The 22,507-nt window shown below is 40.6% G+C and overlaps 2 protein-coding genes across 2 annotated transcripts; one reads left to right on the top strand and one right to left on the bottom strand.

Moving 5' to 3' along the window:
* The first annotated feature begins 751 nt into the window (after positions 1-751).
* LOC146373672 (uncharacterized) lies at positions 752-17,902 on the top strand. Its single transcript, XM_084950490.1, has 17 exons — positions 752-1,239; positions 3,507-3,538; positions 6,070-6,102; positions 7,312-7,383; positions 7,907-7,936; positions 8,115-8,150; positions 8,567-8,608; positions 8,703-8,752; positions 9,746-9,798; positions 9,888-10,114; positions 10,239-10,492; positions 11,785-11,910; positions 12,591-12,726; positions 12,854-12,901; positions 12,998-13,069; positions 13,217-13,504; positions 16,276-17,902. The coding sequence occupies exons 1-17, from the start codon at positions 1,190-1,192 to the stop codon at positions 16,302-16,304; spliced, it is 1,578 nt and encodes a 525-aa protein (XP_084806616.1). The 5' UTR covers positions 752-1,189; the 3' UTR covers positions 16,305-17,902.
* Positions 17,903-17,987: 85 nt separating this feature from the next.
* il12a (interleukin 12a) lies at positions 17,988-22,421 on the bottom strand. Its single transcript, XM_084950491.1, has 7 exons — positions 19,706-22,421; positions 19,447-19,592; positions 19,231-19,320; positions 19,033-19,074; positions 18,783-18,926; positions 18,627-18,668; positions 17,988-18,490 (listed from the first exon to the last, which is right to left on the bottom strand). Exons 1-7 carry the CDS (start codon positions 19,722-19,724, stop codon positions 18,356-18,358), a joined length of 618 nt encoding a protein of 205 aa, XP_084806617.1. The 5' UTR covers positions 19,725-22,421; the 3' UTR covers positions 17,988-18,355.
* Between the last annotated feature and the right edge of the window lie 86 nt (positions 22,422-22,507).

Here is a 22,507-nt window from a genome sequence, read left to right as displayed (position 1 = left end):
CCTCCCTTTTTTTGCTCTCTCTGCTGGCTAGTGTGCTTAGCCGAGATCCACCATAGGACGCTGACCTTCTCTGATTTGATTCCACTGTAACTTTATGGTATGATGACAGTGATCAGTCCTCACATCAGACGCGTGCATCAATCATGTTGGAATGTGCTTCTTGTTTTGTTGTCTAATGCGACATCTGCTGGTTACCTCTCTGTAATGCAGGCGTATTTTTTCCCGCTCAAAAGTGACCTAGTTGCATCACGGGAAGCTGGTTGCTCCTTTCAGCGCAATGAACGTCTCTCAGATAAATGCCTGTTTTATTTTGAAGTAAACCAAGTAACCGTCCAGCTCCCACTATCCTCATTATACACCTTGTTTTACTTATTACATAAATGATTAGAATAAACCTCTAACTGTGTTTCATCATCATCATCATCATCACCTTCTATCTCTTTCAATACCTTTGGGGATCGCTTCAGGGGACCCTCTGCCGTGCTTACTCATGCAAAAAGGTGGCCTCTGTATGCGGAAACTCTGTGCATGTCCTGAAAGTTAAGCGGTGTGGTTTTTATCTTCCGTTATTCATATTCAGACAGTCTGAGGCTTCCAGCAGTAAACATTTCTTTCGCACAGGTTGTGCAGCTCACTTATTTAATAAGCGTTAAGCGTGGGGCTGTAAATCATCAACAAGACTCCACAAAGCCTGCACTGTGGCGGGATGCTGCAGGCCCGCCCAGATTCATGCGCAATAACTGCGCAGCAGCGCTGATCCTGAGAGTGGCGCTGCTCTAAAGACATTCGGATGGTCCTATGATGTGAAGATCTGTGGTCTTTATTTTTTCTTTCTTTTTACAAACAAGCACGTTTTTTGTGAAAGAAAGCAACACATCCCACATTTAGGCTGCACAAAAGGGGACTCTGATGTTTCCTTTTTGTGGATTTTAGGAAAGTGAGCGCTTTTTCCGGGGGAGTCAAACCGAATTATTTTTTTCTCGATAAAGAGGAAATGCTACACTCTGCGGGACGCATGATGTGAAATAAGTAATGCAGCCAAAGAGGTCTCCCCCAATAAATGCTTAGCCCTTTAACCCAGAACGCGATCGCCGCCGGTGAGAGGCTCATGTTGCCTCCCAGGTGTTTTTACGCGCAGCCTCTGCACGCTAGTGAAGAAGAGAAAGCATAACGGGGCCACAGACGGAGGATGGTGGCGGAGATGGCCAGCTGCGGTGCGGCTTGCCACCTCGAGGATGGGTAAGTTGTTACTAGATCAGTCGAAAGCGTTGCTGTGCGCGATCCGCGGCGGTTTGTGTTTTTTAATTGTGAACAGTTTTGGGCGAATCGGCGTGGATGCAGAGCTAAAAATCTCGCCTCTCGTCCCCCACGCACAGGAAGTGGGAGTCATTGTCGCTGTATTCTTTTCGGGGCTCATCTGCTCGTGCATTTCATGAAACAATAACAACAACAACAACATATGTCTGCCTAGTTTTCGCTTCCTCGTTGCAAACACGGTCTGTTTAAAATCTCTTTGTTGGTGTCTGTGCGCTCGCGCCGCTCTGTTGTTAAACATTGTGTGTGACAACGACGTATCACCGAGCGAGTTGGTAGCGCGTGCCAAAGCTGAAGCTGTAAAGCAAAGCTTATGCAACAGTTTAGTTCAATTAAAAACACACAATAAACATCGGTTTTCGTTCACGTTAATGCACAGCCTCACATTAAAGTGCAGCGCAGAGCGAAACACGACAGTGCCCACGCGGCTTGGTGATGCTTTGAGATATTATTCGGCGGGTTTTAACCGACTGTAGTCTTCTAATTCATACAGTTGTCTTTAGTGATTCTGTTATATTCACCATCAGTTCATCCGTGAGCCACAGACAGGTGAAGTGATACTGATGACTCATTGTCATCGGAGCTACTGAGTTACTCGCACGGCATCACGCCCCACCTGGCAGGAAAAGTCCCCAAACACATGATCAGATGCCAAAAGACCTTAAAGATCTATGAATCTGTTAAATGTGATAGAAATTAATTCCAACTCCAGCTTTGTTTGTGAGGCTATAGCAGGAAAAGGCCAACTTTCACTTTATGATTTGATTAGAGATTTCTAACTTGCTGTAAATGCAATAAAAGCAGTAAAGTATGGACAATAAATGACCGGGAGAAAGGGTGGCTCTTTTGTTCCACTGCTGGTGCTATGTGACAGTTGTTTATCTATACACAAACGCACTCCTCTCTGTGCTGTTTGTGGGAAGCTGTTGCGACTGTGACATGATCCGGGTTTTATCTTTAAGCAGAAACAAACAGACAAACCACACAGAAGTTTGAGTTATCGATTATGTTTTTAATTTATAAACATGTAAGATCATAGGAGGCATGAGGACTCATACAGGAAGAGATGACTACTATTACCATGGCAATGACCCCGGTGGTGTTGTTGTGAGACTGTATGGCAGAGGCGCTGATGAGATGACCTTGAAGAGAGAAAGAGAGAGAGGAAAAAAGTTCAGCTTCCTGGACAGATGTTTAAAAACAAAGGAAAGCCTCAGCTCCTTATCAGGCGAAACAGCCGCCAAGCAAAAGAAATAAAGTATCACTTTTTGATCTTTGGTAATAATCCAGGCTTCCTGATTCATTTGCTTCATTTGGACATAATTGCAGCAGAGCGAGAGTGAGACAGGAAAAAACAAAGGCTGACCTATTTTTTTTTTTTAACACATGCTGGTGGTGAACTCGTTCTTCTTGTGGGGTTGGCTTTTTTTTTTTACCCTTGAACAGGCGTGTTTCGTCTTGCTCTGACTGTATCAACAGGTTGCACCAGTCTTCACACAGCATATACGAACACTTGGACAGCGTTCATGTCTGGCTTTGTTTACAACATTCCTGGACAGTCAGGAAGACTGGTATCTAATATCTAAGTCTGGGTGCTGTCACTGAATATATTATTGCAGTATTAAGAAGAATATAGGAGCAGTACCATACTGCAGATGCTTGCAGTGATGTTTAGTGTGGTGCGATCTGTTTATCAGTCTTTTGTTTATATTTGATAAAACTTGTCATGTGCATAAAAATGCGTAGGACAAAGTGCTTAAAGTCAATAATTAGCCAGCTAACATTGTATGATTACAATATTACACAATGGCCCTGAAAATAGACAGCCATATTTACGCTCTGCTTGATGCTGTCTTATGATAAAGCCATAAATGAAAAAGAGTCCAATCTGAGTTGTTGAATGGGAAACAGACCCAGCCTGTATGTTTCCTCAGCTCTTTCCTTTGCTATCAACAGCGTTTGAGAGAAGGGAGTTTTGTGAGAAAGTGTGATGCAGGCCGTTTAGCCACACACTTCCTCTTTGACTGATTTACTCAGCCGTACAGAAAAGGAGAAGTACCAGCTACTGCGTGAGCGTGCAGCTGCACAATTTTTAAAAACAAAAATAAATTAAAAAGCACTTTGAGTCTTACACAGCTGGAGAATTCTGTTTGATTTATATTTGTCTGAATGTTATCTCTTCTGCCTTACAGAGACGGCGATATCCCCGCACCTGAGAACAAAGGTAAACACCAGCCGGTTCATTGCTTTCCTGCCCTCTCTTTCAGCAGCTCTTCATGTTTTCATTTTCTTTGAGCTCTCAGTTGTTCTCTTGCTATTTGAAAAGTGTGCATCCTCATCTATTTATCACTTATTGTATTTTGTTTTACTCGTCCTTTCGTTATATTTTCCCAGCTGGCTCACCTTTCCTGTTTGCTGTCCTTGTTTCCATATCATTTGCATGAAAGGCCTGAAAGCTGCTGCTTCATGATTTGAATCTCTTGTAACACCGTATGCAAAAGTGGCGCTATTACCTTGAGATCTGGTGACTGTGGAGGCCATTTCAGTACAGCGAACTCTGTCATGTTTAATTAACCAGTGTGAGATAATTTGAGCTTTTTAATATGGAGAAAAAAGGTTCACTGTGGTCATAAAGGGATGGTCACCAACCAGGAAAATGTTACACCTGCCAGACCTGTTGATGCCAGGCAGGATGGATCCATGCTTTCATCTTGTTTTTGCCCTACCTGACCCTGCCATCTGAATGTAACAGCCGAATGTAAGACTTATCAGACCAGGCAATGTTTGTCCAATCCTGTGTTCTAAGCTAACAGGGAGATGATGCTGCAGCCCATTTTGCATTCAGATAGCTCGAGTGTAACGAGGTGCAAAAAGCAGTGAGGCCATTCTCCTCTTACCTCTGACATCAACAGGGCATTTTCAGCCAGAGGACTGATGCTCGCTGGATATTTTCCCCTTTTTTGGATCATTCTCTGTAAACCCCAGAGATGGTTATGTGAGGAAAACCCCAGAAGATCAGCAGTTTCTGAAAAACTACTCCATGTTTAAAACCGCGTACATCACCTTTTTTCCTCGTTCCGATGCCCAGTTTGAATTTCAGCAGGTTATCCTGAACGTGTCTACGTGCCTAGATGTGTTGACTTGTTGTCAGGCGATTGGCTGATTGTGGTTACAAGCGATTCAACAGGTGCACTTAAAAAAGTGGCCAGCGAGTGTATGTTACCATTCTGATATCAGGTACACTGTAAATCGATATCAGTCTGATCCTGACTCGAAGCTGGATTGGATATCAGATTTCCAGTGTTTGGTAGTTTAGTCTTATTTAAAGTAGGAGAAATGTATATTTAGATTCACTAAACATCTACAGTCTTTCAAATAATATTTCCAAAACATGAATTAATAAGTAATGAGTAAGTTAATAAGTCACAAAAAGAACCCATTAACCTCTTTCTGTTTTTTTTTTTTTTCTGTATTATGGTTTTCAGCCAGCAGATGGCAGCCAACACCTTTCAGTACTAACCAAATCCTTGAGGCTGCACACAGCCTCTAGCACTCTCTGCATATTTGTGATTGCATCTGCATGTGTGCATCTGTGCGGGCACTTGCTCTCCACCTTATTTGTCAGCCTGATGAAGGGAAGCAGCCATGCCCAAACGACAAAGACGAGGGATGCCCGCTGGCTCAGCTGTGAGACAGCAGCAGCAGCAACAGCTGCAGTGAATGAGATGGGCCATAGGAGGCATATGAGGACAAGGGAGAGAGGCATGGAGAAGAGAGTACAGGGAGAGGTGAGGCAGACAGATTGAGCAAAGTGAGACAGAGAGATTGATGAGGGAGGCGCTGTGAGCGGAGCTGCAAAGACAGCATCTGCTTGTTAGTCTAAGATAAAACTCTCTGGGCCAGATGAGGAGGGGCTCCATCCATTAGCCAGCCTGGCACTCAGCCACATGGCCCGGTCCACGGACAGTCAGTGCTGCTGGGAAGAGAGAAGCAGCAGCAGTTCCTCTGGACCCCATCTACGTAAATGTGCCAGAATGTTAATGCATTGCACTTATCACAGGCTTGTTCACGGGGTGCTGCGGTTCAGCTGCCGTGAATGACGCATCTATAAAAAACTGCTGGTGTACTTCAGCCCTGCTCAGGGCTTTTTGGTGACTAATATGAATGAAGCCTCATAAAGAACCACACACTGCACGAACCTAGAAGTAAACTAAAACTGGAGGTTTCTCACTGGGGCTGCACCTGTTCTAATTCTGTACTTATTTTTGTGATGCATCACATGCTTCACTCTAGTTTTTTTTTCTTTTTTCTGACTTTTAAACCATGTGAGTGTTGAGCGCTTGAGGCTTACTTTCTCTTAAATAGGCGTTTTTCTTTGTCGGGGAAGTAGAAGAAGAAACGGTCTGAATAATTTAGCTTTCCCTCGAGTTACATACTATTGGTTGTTTCTGTTTTTACTGCAGAATTATGGTTGCTTTTCTGGTAAAACAACAGCAGCTTTTTTCTCTCTGACAGCTGTCAGGGTCCTGGGTAGTATGACTAAAGAGGGGGTTGATTATCAAACCATTTAAAGTATTCTAGTTTCCGTAGTAGTGATGATGCCATAATGACAATCACAATGACATATGTATAGTAGTGAGTAATAAAATTGTGGGAAATAAATGTTTTTGGATTTTCTCACATTTTGAAATTATTGCATCAGATTTTTCTAAATAACCAGCAGCCGTCTCAACGTTTTCACTAATCTGTTTACAGATAATCTGGCAGAAAATGACAGCAGCGGTTCAGGTAAGCACAAATATCGCACTGTGCAAAAGTCTTGAGCCACCCCTCATTTCTTTATATTTTGTTTACAAAATTGGAAATGGGTTCAGCAATTTATTGCAACGTTCAAGCACACATGGAAATACTACATTTGAGGCAAAAATAGAGTTGAAAGTCAGTATTTGGGATGACCAGCTTTATTCTTCAACACAGCCTGAACGCTCTGACCCAGCTTTCTTGTAATTCCTTCAAGTAGTGTTCAGAAATATTTCTTCACGCTTCTCGAAGGACATCCAAAGCTCTTCTTTGGCTCTGGGGGGCCAGTCCATGACTGATGCTGGTTTCGCTCTGTGTTTTTCTATCCAGGTTTGCTTTTACTACATTGGCCTGTATATGTTTCATTGTCAAGCCGTGCCCAATAAGACTCTTTCCAGATGGCATAGCATGGTGGATCAAAGTCTGATGATACTTTTCTGCTTTTGTAATTCCATCAATTTTGGCAAAAATCCCCTATGACAGCATCTCTTCTGTTCACATGATGATTTGAACCAAATATTTCAAATTTTGTTGCCTCTATTGCCCTTGCAGTTCTTGTGTAATTTAGCACACCCCAAGTTTTTCTTCCTGTTTCCCCTTTCTTAAGTATTTTTTCTTATTTCTTAAGGACGTGACTTTCAGATACAGTTAATCCGCTATAAATGCTTTTCTAGCTCTGCCACTTCTTTTGGCCAGTTTCCTCATATTTTTTTTAAGTACGTCATGATGAAATATGTCAAATCTTTGGCTAATAGCTCTTTGAGAATCACCTTGCTGGTGCAAAATACTGTTGTATGTCTGCTGAACTGTGTAAACATTTTTTTTGTAGATTCACCTAAAGGGATGGTACAACATTGTGGCTGCCTGCTAGTGACAAAGGTCCTAAATATACAATTTAAAAATTGGTTGTAGCAAACAAAAACATTCTTCTGAAAATAAAGTTACAAAACTAGATTGAAAATGAGGTTTTTTAGATCTTTGATAGACTTTCAGAAAGCCAGGAGAACCGTCGCCAAAGACCGCTTTAAAATGACTAGACCGCCTGGCTCCCTGGAAGCAATATAAAAAGAAATAAGTGGTGCTCAAGCCTTTTTTCACAGCACTGTATGTTTAGCCAGCTGTGGCATGAATCTCTTTTATTTTTTATTAAAGATAAATTCTTTTAACACATACTCTGCACATCGATTTGTTGAACAGAAAACACAGGAACATCCACCGACGAGAGCTCAGAGGACGAAGACAACAATTCAGAGGAGGATGAGGCTTATGGTGAGAGCCACATTTTCATAACTTGATGGAGTAATTTTTCTTTTTGGAAAGGACGATGAGAAAAATCACACTCTTGTTTTCCTTGGTAATATGAAGATCCAGACAGCAAGTGTCACCTTTGCTTTGGATAGATTTAAACACCTTTTCTTTATTCTTCCAGCTCCTCTAAAACTCGTTAAGTGACACGTTCTTTAATCTGAATAAAACTGTTGCTAAGATGACACTCTGGGGCAGTGACGTACTGAAGTTTTGTCATCAGGTGGGGGGAAAAACCCAAGATAAATTGTTATAATTAGTGAGTTTCACAGGTGCTGTGGGCAGAGTTGGTTTTGACCTTTCCCAGCTTCTGCCCTTTGTGCTAAGTTAACGAGCTGCTGGTGGTACCTTTTATATTAGGCGTTGTTTATAAAGTGCCGATTTTTCTCAAAGATGTCCCAGGAAATGAATGCATGCTGCAAAAAGTTGAACTATTTCCATTAATATTCCTTCTTCTTCTTTTCCTTATTATTTAATCTTTCAACAGGAGGCACTGAGAGGGATGGAGAAGAGGAAGGTACGATCTGTTTGACTCACCAGAGTCACTACTTCATGACTCCTCGTGTTGCCGCTGATCAAATGAATGAGTTTAAAGTCAACAGAAGTGACTGTTTGAGGCATTGTATTCTGATGTGTTGCATTTTGGTTTCAAGAGTTTTCTATAAATCCTTCAATTTGCTTTGTTTCCTATCCAGAGAATGAAGAAGCCCATGCAGAAGACTCTATAAACAGTAAGACACACCAGGAAATAAACTCTTATTTTGCTTGTTTGTGTACACGTAGATGTTCGTGCCTGCTTGTAGGAGCTGCCTAAACCTTAGCGATGACTCAGTAGTCTATGGTCACAACTGTGTTTTACTGGCAGTAGTACTACATAATTATGTCACAAATATCAGATTCAGCTGGCTTTTTAATTAAGGAATCAAAACTAAAATGTAACTGAACACACTCCACCCTCTCGCAAACATCCACACACTCGCGTACACACACACACACACACACACACACACACACACACACACACACACACACACCCTGGGACTGGCTGTAAAATTTGTTTGTGGGATATCTCAGAGGCTTAAAATTGGATTTCAGCCTGTAAGATTCTCATGTGATAGTTGCTGATCAGAATTCATTTACCTCACAGAGGCAGGTGCTGGACCTGAAGCAGGGGTGTTAAATGGGAAAGGTAAGCCCATGCCAAGTAATGCGCTACGCTGCACTCATGATAGTGTTGCCCGGCTCATGAATAACCTCCCGTTTGTTGCTATGTATGCTGACAGATGAGAGGCCCTTCAAGTCATGCTGTGAAAAATGCAAAGCCGTCCAACAGGTGAGCTCAGAAACCAGGTGCTATCTGACAAAATGCGATTTTAAGCGTGTGAGGTTACAGCTACCGTTTAACTTCGTCTGACCCTTAATTCTGTCTTCATCACAGGGTTACACTCTGAACAAAGTTCAACACAGCCAGGCTTTCTGTGCGTTAGCTGGCTCGACAAAACCTGAAACCCCTGTTAGAGATAACGGGTGTCAAGGCGGCAGTTATCAGATTAAGCTTCAGGCCTGAAAAAAAGATTGTTTCACGGGTCATATCACTCTTTTTCCACACAAAATTACCCCAGGAGTGCAGCCCACTCCAATCAGAAATATTATCAGATGATGATAAAATGGTTATTAAAAATCTTTAAAGAATATAAAAATATGGCCGTAAAACACTGTAAACACTGTTGAAAATAAGACAGAGATTAAAGCTGCAGAAAATCCTTAATCTTGGGATTTATCACACATCCCTGAAAACGCTCCCTGTGCTGTTTCTTTCTAAGGTGACGGCTACACATTAGACCTCTGAAACTTAAAGCTTGTTGTTCCAAAGCCTAATAATGGAGACGTGGAGACGGCTTTAGTTTGTCGGCAGATCAAAGTGAAATTAGTTTTATCGATCGAACGTGTTTTCTCTGTTTTAGTAGCTACATTAAAACGTTTTCTGCATCACCAAACTAACACATGCACATTCCTGTGGCAATGAGACACACGGTTTGTACTTTATTCAGTAGTTTTTAAATCATTCTGTGAGAAGAGAAGAATCAGTCTAAACTTGGCACTTTCAGCTGATTTTAAACCCAAACTCTGAACATAACCTGCTGCTGACCAGGTTATATTCGGCATAAGTTACCACGGTGTTTTAGCTGGAAAAAAATCCACTTTTATGACACAGAAAACTCTGATTTTAAGCTTGAGACGGCTTGCTAAGCCATTAATCTCACTTTGTAGCACACTCTTTTACCTGTTTCTGTCCTTACTGTGTGCTGTTGTTTGCTTTTCACAGAGCCATGGCAGTGAGCTCGTTACCCCGAAGAGACTGTCCAAGGGGCGGTTGCAGTAAGTGGAACATTGTCTCCATGCATCATGCTCACGTTTATTTTGTTCTGATAGCTCAGCATCACTGACTCTGTGTTTGTGTCTTTCAGGGTGCAGCTAGAAGAAGAGGGCACATATGAGTGTTCGGTCACTGGTCTGGTTTTTGAAGCGTCCGAGCGCGTTCTTGTGCGGTACTCTGTCTTATCCTGGTCCAAGTTTGGCGCCTTTCTACATGACTCCTGGAAGTTTGCTGGACCCATCTTCAATGTGGACACAGTCAATAAGGACGCGTCTGTCCTCAAGTCCATCCAGTTCCCACACTCCATCTGCCTTGCTCGTAAGCTCGTAGGGCATTCACCCAGCACATTTACGCTGTGTGAATGAAGCAAGAGTTCTGACTCGGTACAACAATAACTACTCAGTTTAAATGTGAAATGTTGTTTTTCTATCTTATATCACAGATACTGACAATGACATGACATTCAGTGTCCTGCACATAAAGGGCAACCGTCCAGTCATCGAGCCTACAGTGGATCACTCAGGGAGCCACGTTAAGTGGAATGTGACGTCCCTATCGCCCGTTGGTCCCATCATTCAGACGAGCCAGGCTGTAGAGCACCATGGGGTGGTTCTGGTCTACAAGCAGCTCACCACTGACAACAACAGCTACAGCTTCCACGTTTATCTGGGCACAAACAGTGCGTCTGACATCAAGGTAAGTGGTGTTTTTCAGAAAGATCTCCAACCAGCTCTGTTTTGGTTGTCAGTAGACTTGCGGTGTATTTCTAAAGCTGACATATGGTTTTGGAAATTTGGTCAAATTTAACCAAACCCTCCTCGGGTTTCAGGATCCTGTTTTCTTTCTCTATCTCTGTCTTCATTTCCACAACATCCAGTTAGAGCACACTTCTTTGAAACGGGCATTGGCAATTGTTATTTTCTGATCATGCCTGACCACAAACACACATGTTTAACAAATGCACATGTTAAACCCAGACGACTGAGGACAGTAATCAGTTTCACATTTATAGAAAATGCATATGTATGTGTGAGTGTAGATATAAAACCGTTAACTGCCCACTTTTAGAGGAACACGATCGGCCGACGCTTTGACCGACTTCTCATGATGATTCTCTTAAAGTGAAAAGTAAATTCTGTGTTTCAATTGAGGAATTTTTATTTTTACATTGAGTAGAGTTCAAAAATAAAACAGCAGCAAAAATACCTTCGTTGCAGGAGCAGCACACAGAAATATTCCATTCATGAGACCATCAAAAGTCTCCTTGTGTTTTTCAGTCACGGCCACTTCTTTCTGGACGAAACTCCAGAAAAATACCTCACCATTGAAATTTTGTAGAAATTTGTTCGAAATGTAGCTTCCACTTTTTGTTAATTAGTCGAACTGCCAACAGCTTCAGTGGTGCAGATTTCCAGGATTTTGTATTTCAGCTACAATTTGTGCTACCGGCCTTAGTAAACCACCTGTCATTTAGTTATTTACAGTGAAGCGCAGGGTTTGTGCAGGGAAATGATTCGAGTATTCATCTTCTTAAAACAAAGAGTCATATCAAAATAAAAGAAAAATGTCAGTGGCCAAAATAGTGTTTGCATTACTGTAAGTGTACCATGTAAATATGACAACTACATGACATTAAAGCTGTAAAGCTGTTGGTTTTTTTCATTTTTAAAAAAAAAAAAAAACTTGAACTACTGAACTCACTCAGGAAGTGTTTGTGGTTTTGTGAGCATGTGTGCTTGTTTTTGAGGATGTTGCTGGTGAATAGTCATTCATTTATTATAACCTAAAAAAAAGGGCTATTTCTAAAAATGCATTGATTATTTTTTTCCCCGTATGATGTCTTTTTTCCATTGCTGCTGTTTTCCCGTCGCTCTGTCCTACCGTCATTCACCGTGAACTCTGAGTCCTTATGAGACGCCCTCAGTTTAGTAACTTCTCTGTCATCGTTGCCTACAAACTGAACTCCTGCTATGTTTTTTTTAAACTAGGATATAAAGAATCAGGTGCGGGGCTACAAGACTCGCTACATTGAAATAGTAAAGCCTCCCACGTGCAAGCTGGACGAGGGAACGTATCGTCTCCTGAGCGAGCCGGAGGGAGACATCAAACCTCAGGTGTGTGTCTCTCAACAAATCTGCAATTTACGTGGATCAAAAAGCAAAAACCTTACTCGTCTTAAATTTGGGCTTTCAATGCGATCTCCTTGTGCACCTCAGGGCGGCTTCCAGCACTGCTGCTATTTTTTGATTGCTCAGTGTTAGTCCCATTCTGTCCACGTTCAGCCAGCAAGGCAAGCTGGATCTTCTCCTCCTTGGTGCAAAAATGGTGACTCTAATACGAAATATTATTTTTTGGAGAAGAAGACTTCATCAAATGTTCTCCCTCAGATACTTGAGGAGATTAGAGTGGCATTAGAGTCTGCAATGACAAATTTACAACAAACAACCTGATGAATATCTGGGTGGCTAAAAGAAAGACAAACATGTTCCTGTCCTGTGGATTCTTTAACTAGAAAATGCTACTTGGTCTGTTGGCCATAGCTGGAAACCCAGCTTTCATTATCTTTGCTAATCCACGATGGGAAAGTCTCGCCAGGTTGACAGTGAAGTTTGATGTCTGCACAAGACACATTGGTTAGAACTGGACTTCCACAGAAAGATCTAAAAGTAGCAGGAGAGCTAGAAGTAGTTCAGACTCATCCAAAGGTGCTTTTTGATTTGATCTCATTTATAAGATTTTGCTTTTGTATTTCACTGACTACACAGCTAAGTTGTGTCTGTGTGTCTCTGTACAGGAACTGAAATTCACCCTTGCAGTCACTAAGATGAAGGGCTACTTTGAGGCTTTCTTTGAGCAGCACCCTCCATTTAAATTGTCTCTCATAGAGATTAACACTGAGGAGACTGTATGGTCTGCTACCATCAGAGAAGGTACCGGTGCATGAGTCTTACTTTGGAGACACTTTTGTCTTTTGGAAGTTTGTGTTTATGTTGACCGAAAACCGAATAAACCAAAAAGGATTCACTGGTCCACGTCCATCTTTTGCTCTTCCCTTAGGTGACTGTGTGGATAACACTGAGAAGAAGCCAAGGAAAAGGACAAACAGTATGCTGGCTCTTTCACTTTTTTGTAATCCGATTAGACTTTAGCACGTTTTTAGCTTGAAAACATTAACTGATGTTATATCCGTCTCTGAAATAGGCAGACAGAGAAGCAGCAGCCCCTCAGAAGACGAACTAGCCTTTAAAAGAACTCGAATGCAAGACGAGCCAGGTATCTTTAAGTGTCTGACTGTGATTTCAGCAAAACTTCATGAACAACTTTACGGCCAAGTCAACAGTTCACACCTGAACTATTCCAGATATGCCTAAAATCTTACTAAAAACAAGTACCCATGTGTTTATGTGCATCTTTCTCCAGATGGAGTGAAAACAGTGGCCACTCAGGGCCAGGACATGTCAGAGAAGCAGCTGCTACAGGTGGCCAAGCGGCTCGGGAAGGAGTGGAAACAGGTGGCTATCTTTCTAGATGTTACCTCCAAGGAGCTGGATAATATCCAGACAGCAGAGACAGATGTGACCATGCAGAAGTTGAAGATGCTGTTGATGTGGAAGAACAGGAATTCCGGAGAAGCCACGGCTAGGAATCTTTTGGAAAGTGTGAAGGAGCTGGATGACTTGCCAAATGAGGTTCATCAGACATTACAAGGTACAACACTGCAAACCTAAACAATTTAAGATGGTGATGAATGCACGTGAAGAGCAGGCATGTAAAAGTCAACCAATCAAATTGTTGTTAGATGGAAAATCAAAATGATCAACCTACAGAGGGCTGAATTCAGGGACACCCCAAAAATCAAAGTAAAAAATAATCCAGCAGACTAGTCTGTGTTACCAAAATTCTATTGAGGAAGTAGTTTGTATGACCCACACATGCTTGGTATCCTGAGGGATCTTTTCCCATATCTGGACTAGGGCATCACTGAACACCTGAGAGGTGCTCGATTGGATTTAGTCAGGCAGCATGGCAGCGAGTCAGGGGTATCAATGCATTCATCCTCCAGGAACCACCTACATAGTCTCTCCACGTGTGACCGGGCAGCAGGAGGAAGCCAGTACCCACTGCACAAGTCTAGGGTGTGACAATACGATTCAAGGAATTCATCCTGATATCTAACTGCAGTCATTGTGCCGTTGCCTAACCTGCAGAGGTTCGTGCGTCTCTCAGACCATCACTGACCCACCACCAAACCGGTTAACGGGTAACTGAACGTTGTTAAAAGCAGCATAACCTTCTCCACGGCTTCTCCAGCCTCTCTCACACGTGCTCAGGATAAGCTTGCTAAATACGAGTCTTCTGGAATCTCCTCCATGCTCTTGAGACTCTGCCGGTCAATTGCAAAGGCACGCATTGACGTGCTGGGTCTAGGTATGGCCAACTGCTACCAGCGGTGACACTGACCCTAGCCGAATACAGAACTAGTGAAAAAACAGTCAGAAACGATGAGGAGGGAAAAAATGTGAGTGTCCTCAACCTGTAAAACATTCCTGTTTTATGGGTTGTCTCATTGTTCCTCCTCTTGCAACACCTGTTGTTTATTTCATTAACACCAAAGCAGCTGAAACCGATTAACAACACCCTCTGCTGATTAACTGACCAGGACAAAATCCCAGAACTTTAACTGACTTGATGCTTTGCTCAGATTAAAAAGTGTTCCTTTTCATTTTTTAGAGCAGTGTATACAAATAGCTATCTGCACAGGCTCATGTAGAATCTGTACAAAAGGGACAAGCCTTTTGTTATCAGTATTAGGGGTGGGGGAAAAAATCGATACTGTGTAGTATCGTGATATTTTGTTTGCTAATAATGTATCGATACAGGGACAGCAGAAATCGATATTTTGTTACAAAAAAGTTTTTGTGCTCTGACTTCAGAGCATGTTGATCCTTTTTCTGAGCAAGAATCCTGACACTGTCCAAATGTGTTTAACTTTTTTTATGGCAGCAATAAACATGACAGTTTACTTATTTTAATTTAAGACATGTTTTAGTTTAATTAAGTTTAAAACTTTTTTATTTAATGTAAAATTATATTTTGTTTTAATTTACTTTCAAATTCTTCAGTTGCTGAAGGGGCTGCATAGTTTTCATAAATTGCATAGTTCAGAATAGCTATAATTGTACCAGATGGTTGCATTCAGTTAAGTTGGACTAGACTGTAATACAAACCGTTCAGTTTGTCAACAATAAAACTGACTGAAATGAGAGACTGAGTGTGAGACTTTGATATTAGATAAAATAAATATTGATAAAGTTTACCTTTATGTACAGAATCTGAATATCGCAAAATATTTCTAAAAATTGCAATAATATCGTATCGTGAGTTAAGTATTGTGATAATATCGTATCGTGGGATGTATGGTGATTCCCACCTCTAATCAGTATGCATAAGCTGGTAATGTTTGAGCAAGCTTCGGTTACATGCAGATAAACAGTCCTTTCCACGGAGCACAAAAGATGGATGCCATTTGAGAAAATGCGTCAGATAACCATCAGCTATTGTCTGCTGATGATTTATCTTGTTTTTCTGCATTAGTCAAACAAATATTAGCTGATGGAAAGGAAAATCTTAGTCCAGATATCCCCTGGATACACCAAAAGCCCAGAAAAATACAGTACTAGTGAGATGACATATTTTATTTGATGTATTTTTGTAGGCTAACCCTGGGACTGAGGACCACACCTGGTTCCCTTTGAAAACAAACAAACAAAAAAAACAGTGGGACTTTTCCACTTCGTGGATAATTGCAGAACAAAACTGGGAAATAAAAGGTTATGACTGTACGTGTTTCATTCAGCAAGACAATCTTGACCAATTCTTGTACTTTTATGTGTTTTGGGTTTTTTCTTTTAGTATATTTTTACTTTTTAATAGGTGTAAATAATTAAAATCTTTTACCAAATGAGACTCGCAAGTTTGTGATCCTTGGAGAAAAGTAAAATCCTAACATCGGAGTTTATAACTTAGGCATGTTCAGTGTGATGACGTGAATGTCTGAAGGATCGTGAAACCGCTTGTTAACGAACAACTTTTACTCTAAAACAAACTGTAAAAATACTCCAAGCTTCTGTTAGTCACTGACTTTATTTCAGGCATCTAACCAAAAAACTGTTCTAAAACCCATCACGGTTAGGACAGGGGAACCCAAAATACAAAAGGCTAACTCATTTCCAGGAACCGTAGAATGGGACAGGCTCCCAGAGGCCAACTCATCAGAGTAGTTGTGTTTGCGATGAGCTGAAACATCTTGCTACTTACCTAAATAAAGTATGCATGACAATCCCACCGATTCTATGTACTGCAGTACAAATATTACTGTCTCAGCAGCTCTTTAACTCTTTAGGTGAAGAGCACTGAAGATTCAAACTCAAAGGATGGTACAGAATCTTAATTCATTATTTGTTGTTTGTTGTTTTCAGATATGATGGTTAACGAAGCAGTAAAGTGAAAGGGAAAATGAAAATGAATTCCATTACTCTTGGATATCATCGGCGGGAAGAAACGATCTCAGGACGGGATCTCAGGAACGCAACAGAGCAGAGTTAACGTCTCCCTTCAGTTTGCATTTCTCTTTGAATATTTTCTAGATATGAAACTGATTCGTTTATAGTTCTGCATTTCATAAAAAGGAATCATTTCCTTTTGTTTCCCTTCTTTAGTTCAGCTGTAGTTTTCTTGGGTTCTGTGGTGAGTACAGAACCGACTGTGCTGTATCTAAGGATACAGAAATAAATTAGTTTACCTTTATTTTTAAGCAGGTAAAAAAATGACCAGTAGAGGCGTAGAGGTCATTGAGATGTTTAGTAGCTAATTATGTAGCCAGTAACAGATGTAAATGTTTGGTGCTGCAGTGTTGAAACTGCAAAGACATCTGGAAAAATCCATCCATTTGTGTGTGTTCTTTCACTTTTGAATGTTGGGCTTGAGGGAATTTTTATAAAACAATTAGGCATTATATCATGTGGACGTGAAAATGACTGTCCACAGAATTACAGACTGAACTATGAAACTAGTTTGTGTTTTTATAAACTTGTCCGCACTATTTCCTGTAAATAGATTCCATTTCATTGTCACTCATGTTTTTTTAAAGCCAGTTATGTCTGTTTTTTGTCTACATGTCCTTTATTTGATGCGATAACCGTGACTCTGTAAAACAGCTGTGCACGAGGACCAGAAAATGATGCTGATTTTGTTTAACTGGGAATTACGTCCTGCCCTCCGGAGGCTTGAATGCCTATTTTTCTTTTCTTTTCTTTTTTCTTTTTGTTTTTTTCCCCCAAATGTGTAATCTTTATGAAAAACAAAAATGCAGCATGTTGGGATTCAGGGATAAATTTAGGTGTTTTACCTGTGTGAGTGCAGCTAAAACTAAGCAACGTATATTTTAATTCAGTTTTTTGAGGATTATTTCGCAGATCTAGATCTCAGGTACGATTAAGTACAATAAAATCAGCAGGAGCAGCTGTGGAAATATTTCAGGTGCCAATTGCAAATGTTTTTGTAAACATTATTTGAGAAAACCACAATGTTTCATTCAGAGAAAAGGGTTGTTTCCTTAAAAGAAAAATACCACTAACAGTCCAATTTATCCCTGTTACAAATGTGTTTGTTGTTGTTGTTGTTGTTGTTGTTGTTGTTGTTTTTTCCTTTTCTTTTTAAATCATGTCAGAATCTCTCCAAAGACTTTTCATAAAACAAGTGAAATCACTGTTTGTTTCATCATTTTAAGGAAAGTGATCCAAATTCACACCAAAACAGAATAGTTCCTGCTTTTGATCATGTCTCACCAAGTTTCAGCTGCTTAGTTTTTACGTAATATTATTAGAACGTTGTTCAAATAAAAGGAAACAAATCAGATCATGAAGAACTGAATACTGTGGAAAACAAAATCATCTGTCCTTTAAGGGTAGGATTCGAGCTCGAGACAAAAATCAAAGTTAAGATTGTTCAGGTGTTCCCTTCGTTTACTTTTTGTATATTTTGAAACGGGCAGTAGCTTTGGCAGAAGAGATTAAATAAAGAAGCGCTATTGACTGAAGGAAACAACCGAAAGTCTCTTACATGTTTCTTTTTTACTTCATTTCTTAACTTCTAACTGATGGTGAACAGTTTCAATCAAAATCACTTCAACTTTGATGCTTGATAACAAAATACTTTATTTAAATAACAATAAATAACACAACTGGAGATCAAATAAATAAATAGATGCAATAAATAAATAAATAAAATCATTATAACACACGCCTAAGCGTAAAAATAATTTGAACATTCTTCAGCACTTACTGAATGAAGATACTGGAGTTGAACCAGCTAGCTTATGCCTGAGTAAACTTCCTTCAGTGCAGACAGTTGTGCAGCAGGTACATTGTAGAACTTGGTCAGTAGTTGAAAGAGATGGTAGTGACTAATTAGGACAGCTTGTTCTGATGTGATAATAGAGATTTGATATTTGTTGTGCTATTATTTGATGAGGCTGAAGTCGAAGAGGTTGCAGGACGTTTACTTCCTGTGGTCTCCCGAGGAGATGTAGCCAATGGCTCGGTTGATAGTGATGGCTCGGATGTGGAAGCCTTTCATCATCTTATTCATCTCCAGCCGGTTGTTGTAGGACTCATTGCCCCACACCTTGGCATCCTGTTACAACAGGAGAGGATAGAGTGTGAATGCAGGACAATAAGGTCTCAGGAAAAGAAATCCAAAATACTCAAGATCAGTGATCCTAAAGACTGAAAGACAAGGTGTAAACATGGAACAAAGAATATAAAAATACCTTTGAGGGCAGGTTCTCTACATCCAGCTGCGGAAAGCAGTTCTGTATAAACCGAGGAATATTTAGTTAGACAAGTACTTCCCAGGAGATTCAAACTATTTCACCTTGAAGTCTCGATGTCTCAATTTAAAAAAAAAAATTGCAAGATAAACACACCTCTGTGAGATTCTTTGTGATTTCCACGATTGGGCTCAGAAGTCTAATTTCCTCTGGACCATTTTTAAGAGGACCTGTGAGGTAAGATGCAATCGCTTCGTGATAGTAGAGCAGGTCCTTCTTTATGTTCTTCAGACATTCACTCTGTCAAAACAATGGGAAAAACCCGTTCAGTTTCAGCTACAATACCAACACATGCATATGAATCATAGCTTCTTTTTATAGAATATACAGTGTGTCTGACACTGACCTCACTGAAGGAAGAATTTCTTTGTGTCACGCAACCTAAGTTCTGTGCAGGAAAACAAACAGACATTTAAAATCAGCAATGTTTACACTACAGTCATTTGAAGTTGTCCAACCAATTAAAACACAGTGAAAGCTGAGCTGAAATTATGACAGCTGACAGCTGTCCCCATAAACTGTGCTGCTTTGGGAAAAGGCTCACCTGAGTCAGAGTGGGTGCACAGGCCAGTACTGTCTCCCCAGTATTCCTCATCTCAATTTTTTCGGATTGGATACCATCACTCAAATAAATCTGTAATACACAGTAAAGAAATTATTGCTACAGAGTAGAATAATCACGGATAAACGACTCAGATACCGAGAAAACAAAGGGAGGAAAATCATGCAAAAATCACACGCTGCTGAGATTTGTACTCACACTGTCCAGAGCTTTTGAGATGTTCAGCAGGAGCATCTTGTAGAAGTCGGCGCACTGACCGCCGGTCCCCGGGCTCGGTGCGGGCACCGGGAGAGCTTCGGATGTGCGCCAGCTCAGGGACAGCAGCAGCACACAGCTGGCGACGTCTGCAAGGAAAGAGAGAAACAGCCGTCAACGCACGAGTCTACACGGGCATTACGACACCCAGCTTGCACTAGCACGCAACAGAGCAATTTAAATAACAGCCTATCTGACTTACATAGTTGAATGTTTGCCATAAGACTGCTGATCAGATAGGGAACTTGGTCAGAGCTTGGTAAATCAGCACTGTTTCAGTCTCCGTATGATGCTGGGGTTTATATACTTAATAGCTGGGGGGGATTCCCTTAACTAAAACTAAAAGCATACATCATTATGTAATTTTTTGTATGGTTGAAAGAAAAACAAAAGATCTCTCTCTCTCTCTCTCTCTCTCTCTCTCTCTCTCTCTCTCTCTCTCTCTTTGATTAATAGTCTTAAATACCCAGCTCTGGGAAAAATTAAAGCGCGATTTATGAGAACATTTCCTATGTACCAAGGTGTAAAAAAGTCCACAATGATGAATAGCCTCCTAGTGAGGTAATCGTTGAGATCTTTTTTATATTAGGGGAAAATAAACAAGGAGTTTGCCGATGTGATTGTTGCAGATTGACAAGAAGCATCTATGAGGGGCACTTTCGATAAACTATATATACACTCACAAGCTGGGATTCGTTCAGCATCCATGTCCAGTGCCTTTACTTTTAGACTATATATAGCCCACAGTCCTGGAAGCTGACGACGCCCTACCCACAACATATCAAAGTATAGTCAAGTGACGGCATTTGCATATTTGCATCAAATCAAAACAACACGGATGGATGACGATGAAGGGAAATTATTTTTTTAAGCAAAAGTTTCAGTACATTTAAGCGCATGCACTGCGCAGCCTGTTCTCAGAAAGTGTGCAGTGTTATAAAGATGCAGTGCACGTGTACCATTTTATTCACTGCAGCAGTCTGTGCTTGTGAGGTGCACAGTTATTGATTCCTGCAGACCTGGTTGCAGAATAAATCATAAAAAACAGAAATAAAATAACCCAACTGTTGGTAAAAAGGAGCGGCTGATAGTAAACTAATCATAGCAGGGGCCAAACCAACATTGTGGTCTGTGGTGGTAAATTGTCAGTGGACTGTCATTAGGTGAGTAAGCGCCTCATTCACTTGTGGTAATTAATTCCACGGACGTTCTCCCCAACAGATACTACCGGGTGTCCATTCAGGCATGACTAATTACGCATGTTCTTGACCAACTGACTGATAACGTCAATGAAGAGGAGGTGGCATTATTATTATTATTATTTTCCTCGTGTTGAGGAGTAGGTGGTTGTGGTTTATGTCTGCTTTGTTTTCACTCATGCTCAAACTTGGAAAACAATGAGCAATGCCAACCAATCCCCACAGGGCAGGGTAACACGGTAGCCTGGCCTCTACAACACCGATAGCGCTGTTTATCAAATCTATTAGAGAAATATTGGCTAAAGCTACAGTTTCTTTACATAAAATATAAAATAATAACATTTAAATTACACAGTGTAGCCGCCTGACAATGTAGTCCCACCAGTGTGATACTAAAATGCTGCTAAGGGACAGAGAATAAAATCACTGGATAATAAAAGTCCAAAAAAAAGTTTAAAAGAGAAGTTCTTCAGAATGGGTACTTTCTTCTACACTTAGATTATGTTCTATATATATATCAGCTCCTTCTTACTTATAAAGGAACTTTAAATTACCTTTTAACCACTCCAGCAAATGATATGAATACTCCCAGTATCCATGAATGTAGTTCTGAACTGCGTATTTGCAAGTTTTTAAAAATAGTTTTGTGTCGTGACACAGTGACTGTAGGTATTATTTACAAGAAGATAATTTTCAGGTGGCGTTTGGATATCAAAGTTAACTGTTAAATAACCCTACTACTTGAAACATTTAATTAAATAAATTCTTAAATTTGTTTTACTTTTCCGTGAAAGGAAAGTTAATCTATCCATTTTTATTTATTCATTTTTTTTTTACATGAAATAACAAAAAAGATGAAACAGACAGATGAGTGTTCATGTTCCGTGAAATGTGTATTTAACCTGTGTTAAATACACATTTCACTGAGGCTAATCCTAACTCTAACCCTGGAAGGTTGTGGATATGATCAAAACCTCCAGAACAACAGTGAAGGTGAGACTGTTTTAACAATATCTATTTCATATGTGACAAATTAACTTTCAACTCTTTTTAGATGGTGTCTATGCTATGAGCTATCTATCTGCTTTCTATCTATCCACAGAGGATCGGAGAATTACACAAGACTCAAAATGAGAGTAACGTGAAATTTTGAAACACACAAAGCACTACTTTTGTTCTCCTCTCTCACTGCAGTTTTCAGAAACTGCCGTCTACTGTGCTTACCCACTTTTGAAGGGAAGTGCATTCTCTGAAACTGTGGTCATCGTGTGGTTGAGAGGAGTTTCCTGGCCTTTGTCTTTGGACCATCAGACTTAAACTTACCATCACTCACTTTATACAATACAACATATGCTCAGATATATGATCCGAGAGCAAGAAGGGGAGATTTTCCAAGTAAAAGCACTGTATTCATTACCAAACCTACAAGTCACATAGAACTATTTCTGTATCCTTTTACCTTTCACTGGACCACAAGTGGCCATTCGTTAAATATTTTAATTCCACAAACTGTCATTTTTCTTGAGAAACAAAAATCCCTAAATGTGACCCAAAAGGGGTTGCCCAAATTGATATGAAGTCCCTTTAAGAGCAGAAACGCAACCCCAATAACAGTGAGAACTACGAGTGTCATGATGAGGCAAGACCGAAAAAGGGAGTTGAGTCATACTACGTGTGATGTGATGTCATATACTCTCACTGCTATTGTGAGGTTTTAGTTCTTGCACTCAAGGAGGAAGCTCAACTGAAAGCGCAATTTCGTCTCTATGTTATGCAGCAGCAGCACCAGCAGCAAGTGGAAGTGC

Source organism: Perissodus microlepis, chromosome 14 (assembly GCF_051167445.1).
Source record: "Perissodus microlepis isolate ML-2025 ecotype Zambia chromosome 14, ASM5116744v1, whole genome shotgun sequence".
Taxonomy (NCBI): Eukaryota; Metazoa; Chordata; class Actinopteri; order Cichliformes; family Cichlidae; genus Perissodus; species Perissodus microlepis.
Note: the sequence above shows the minus strand (reverse complement) of the source record. Positions and strands in the feature narration are given on the sequence as shown.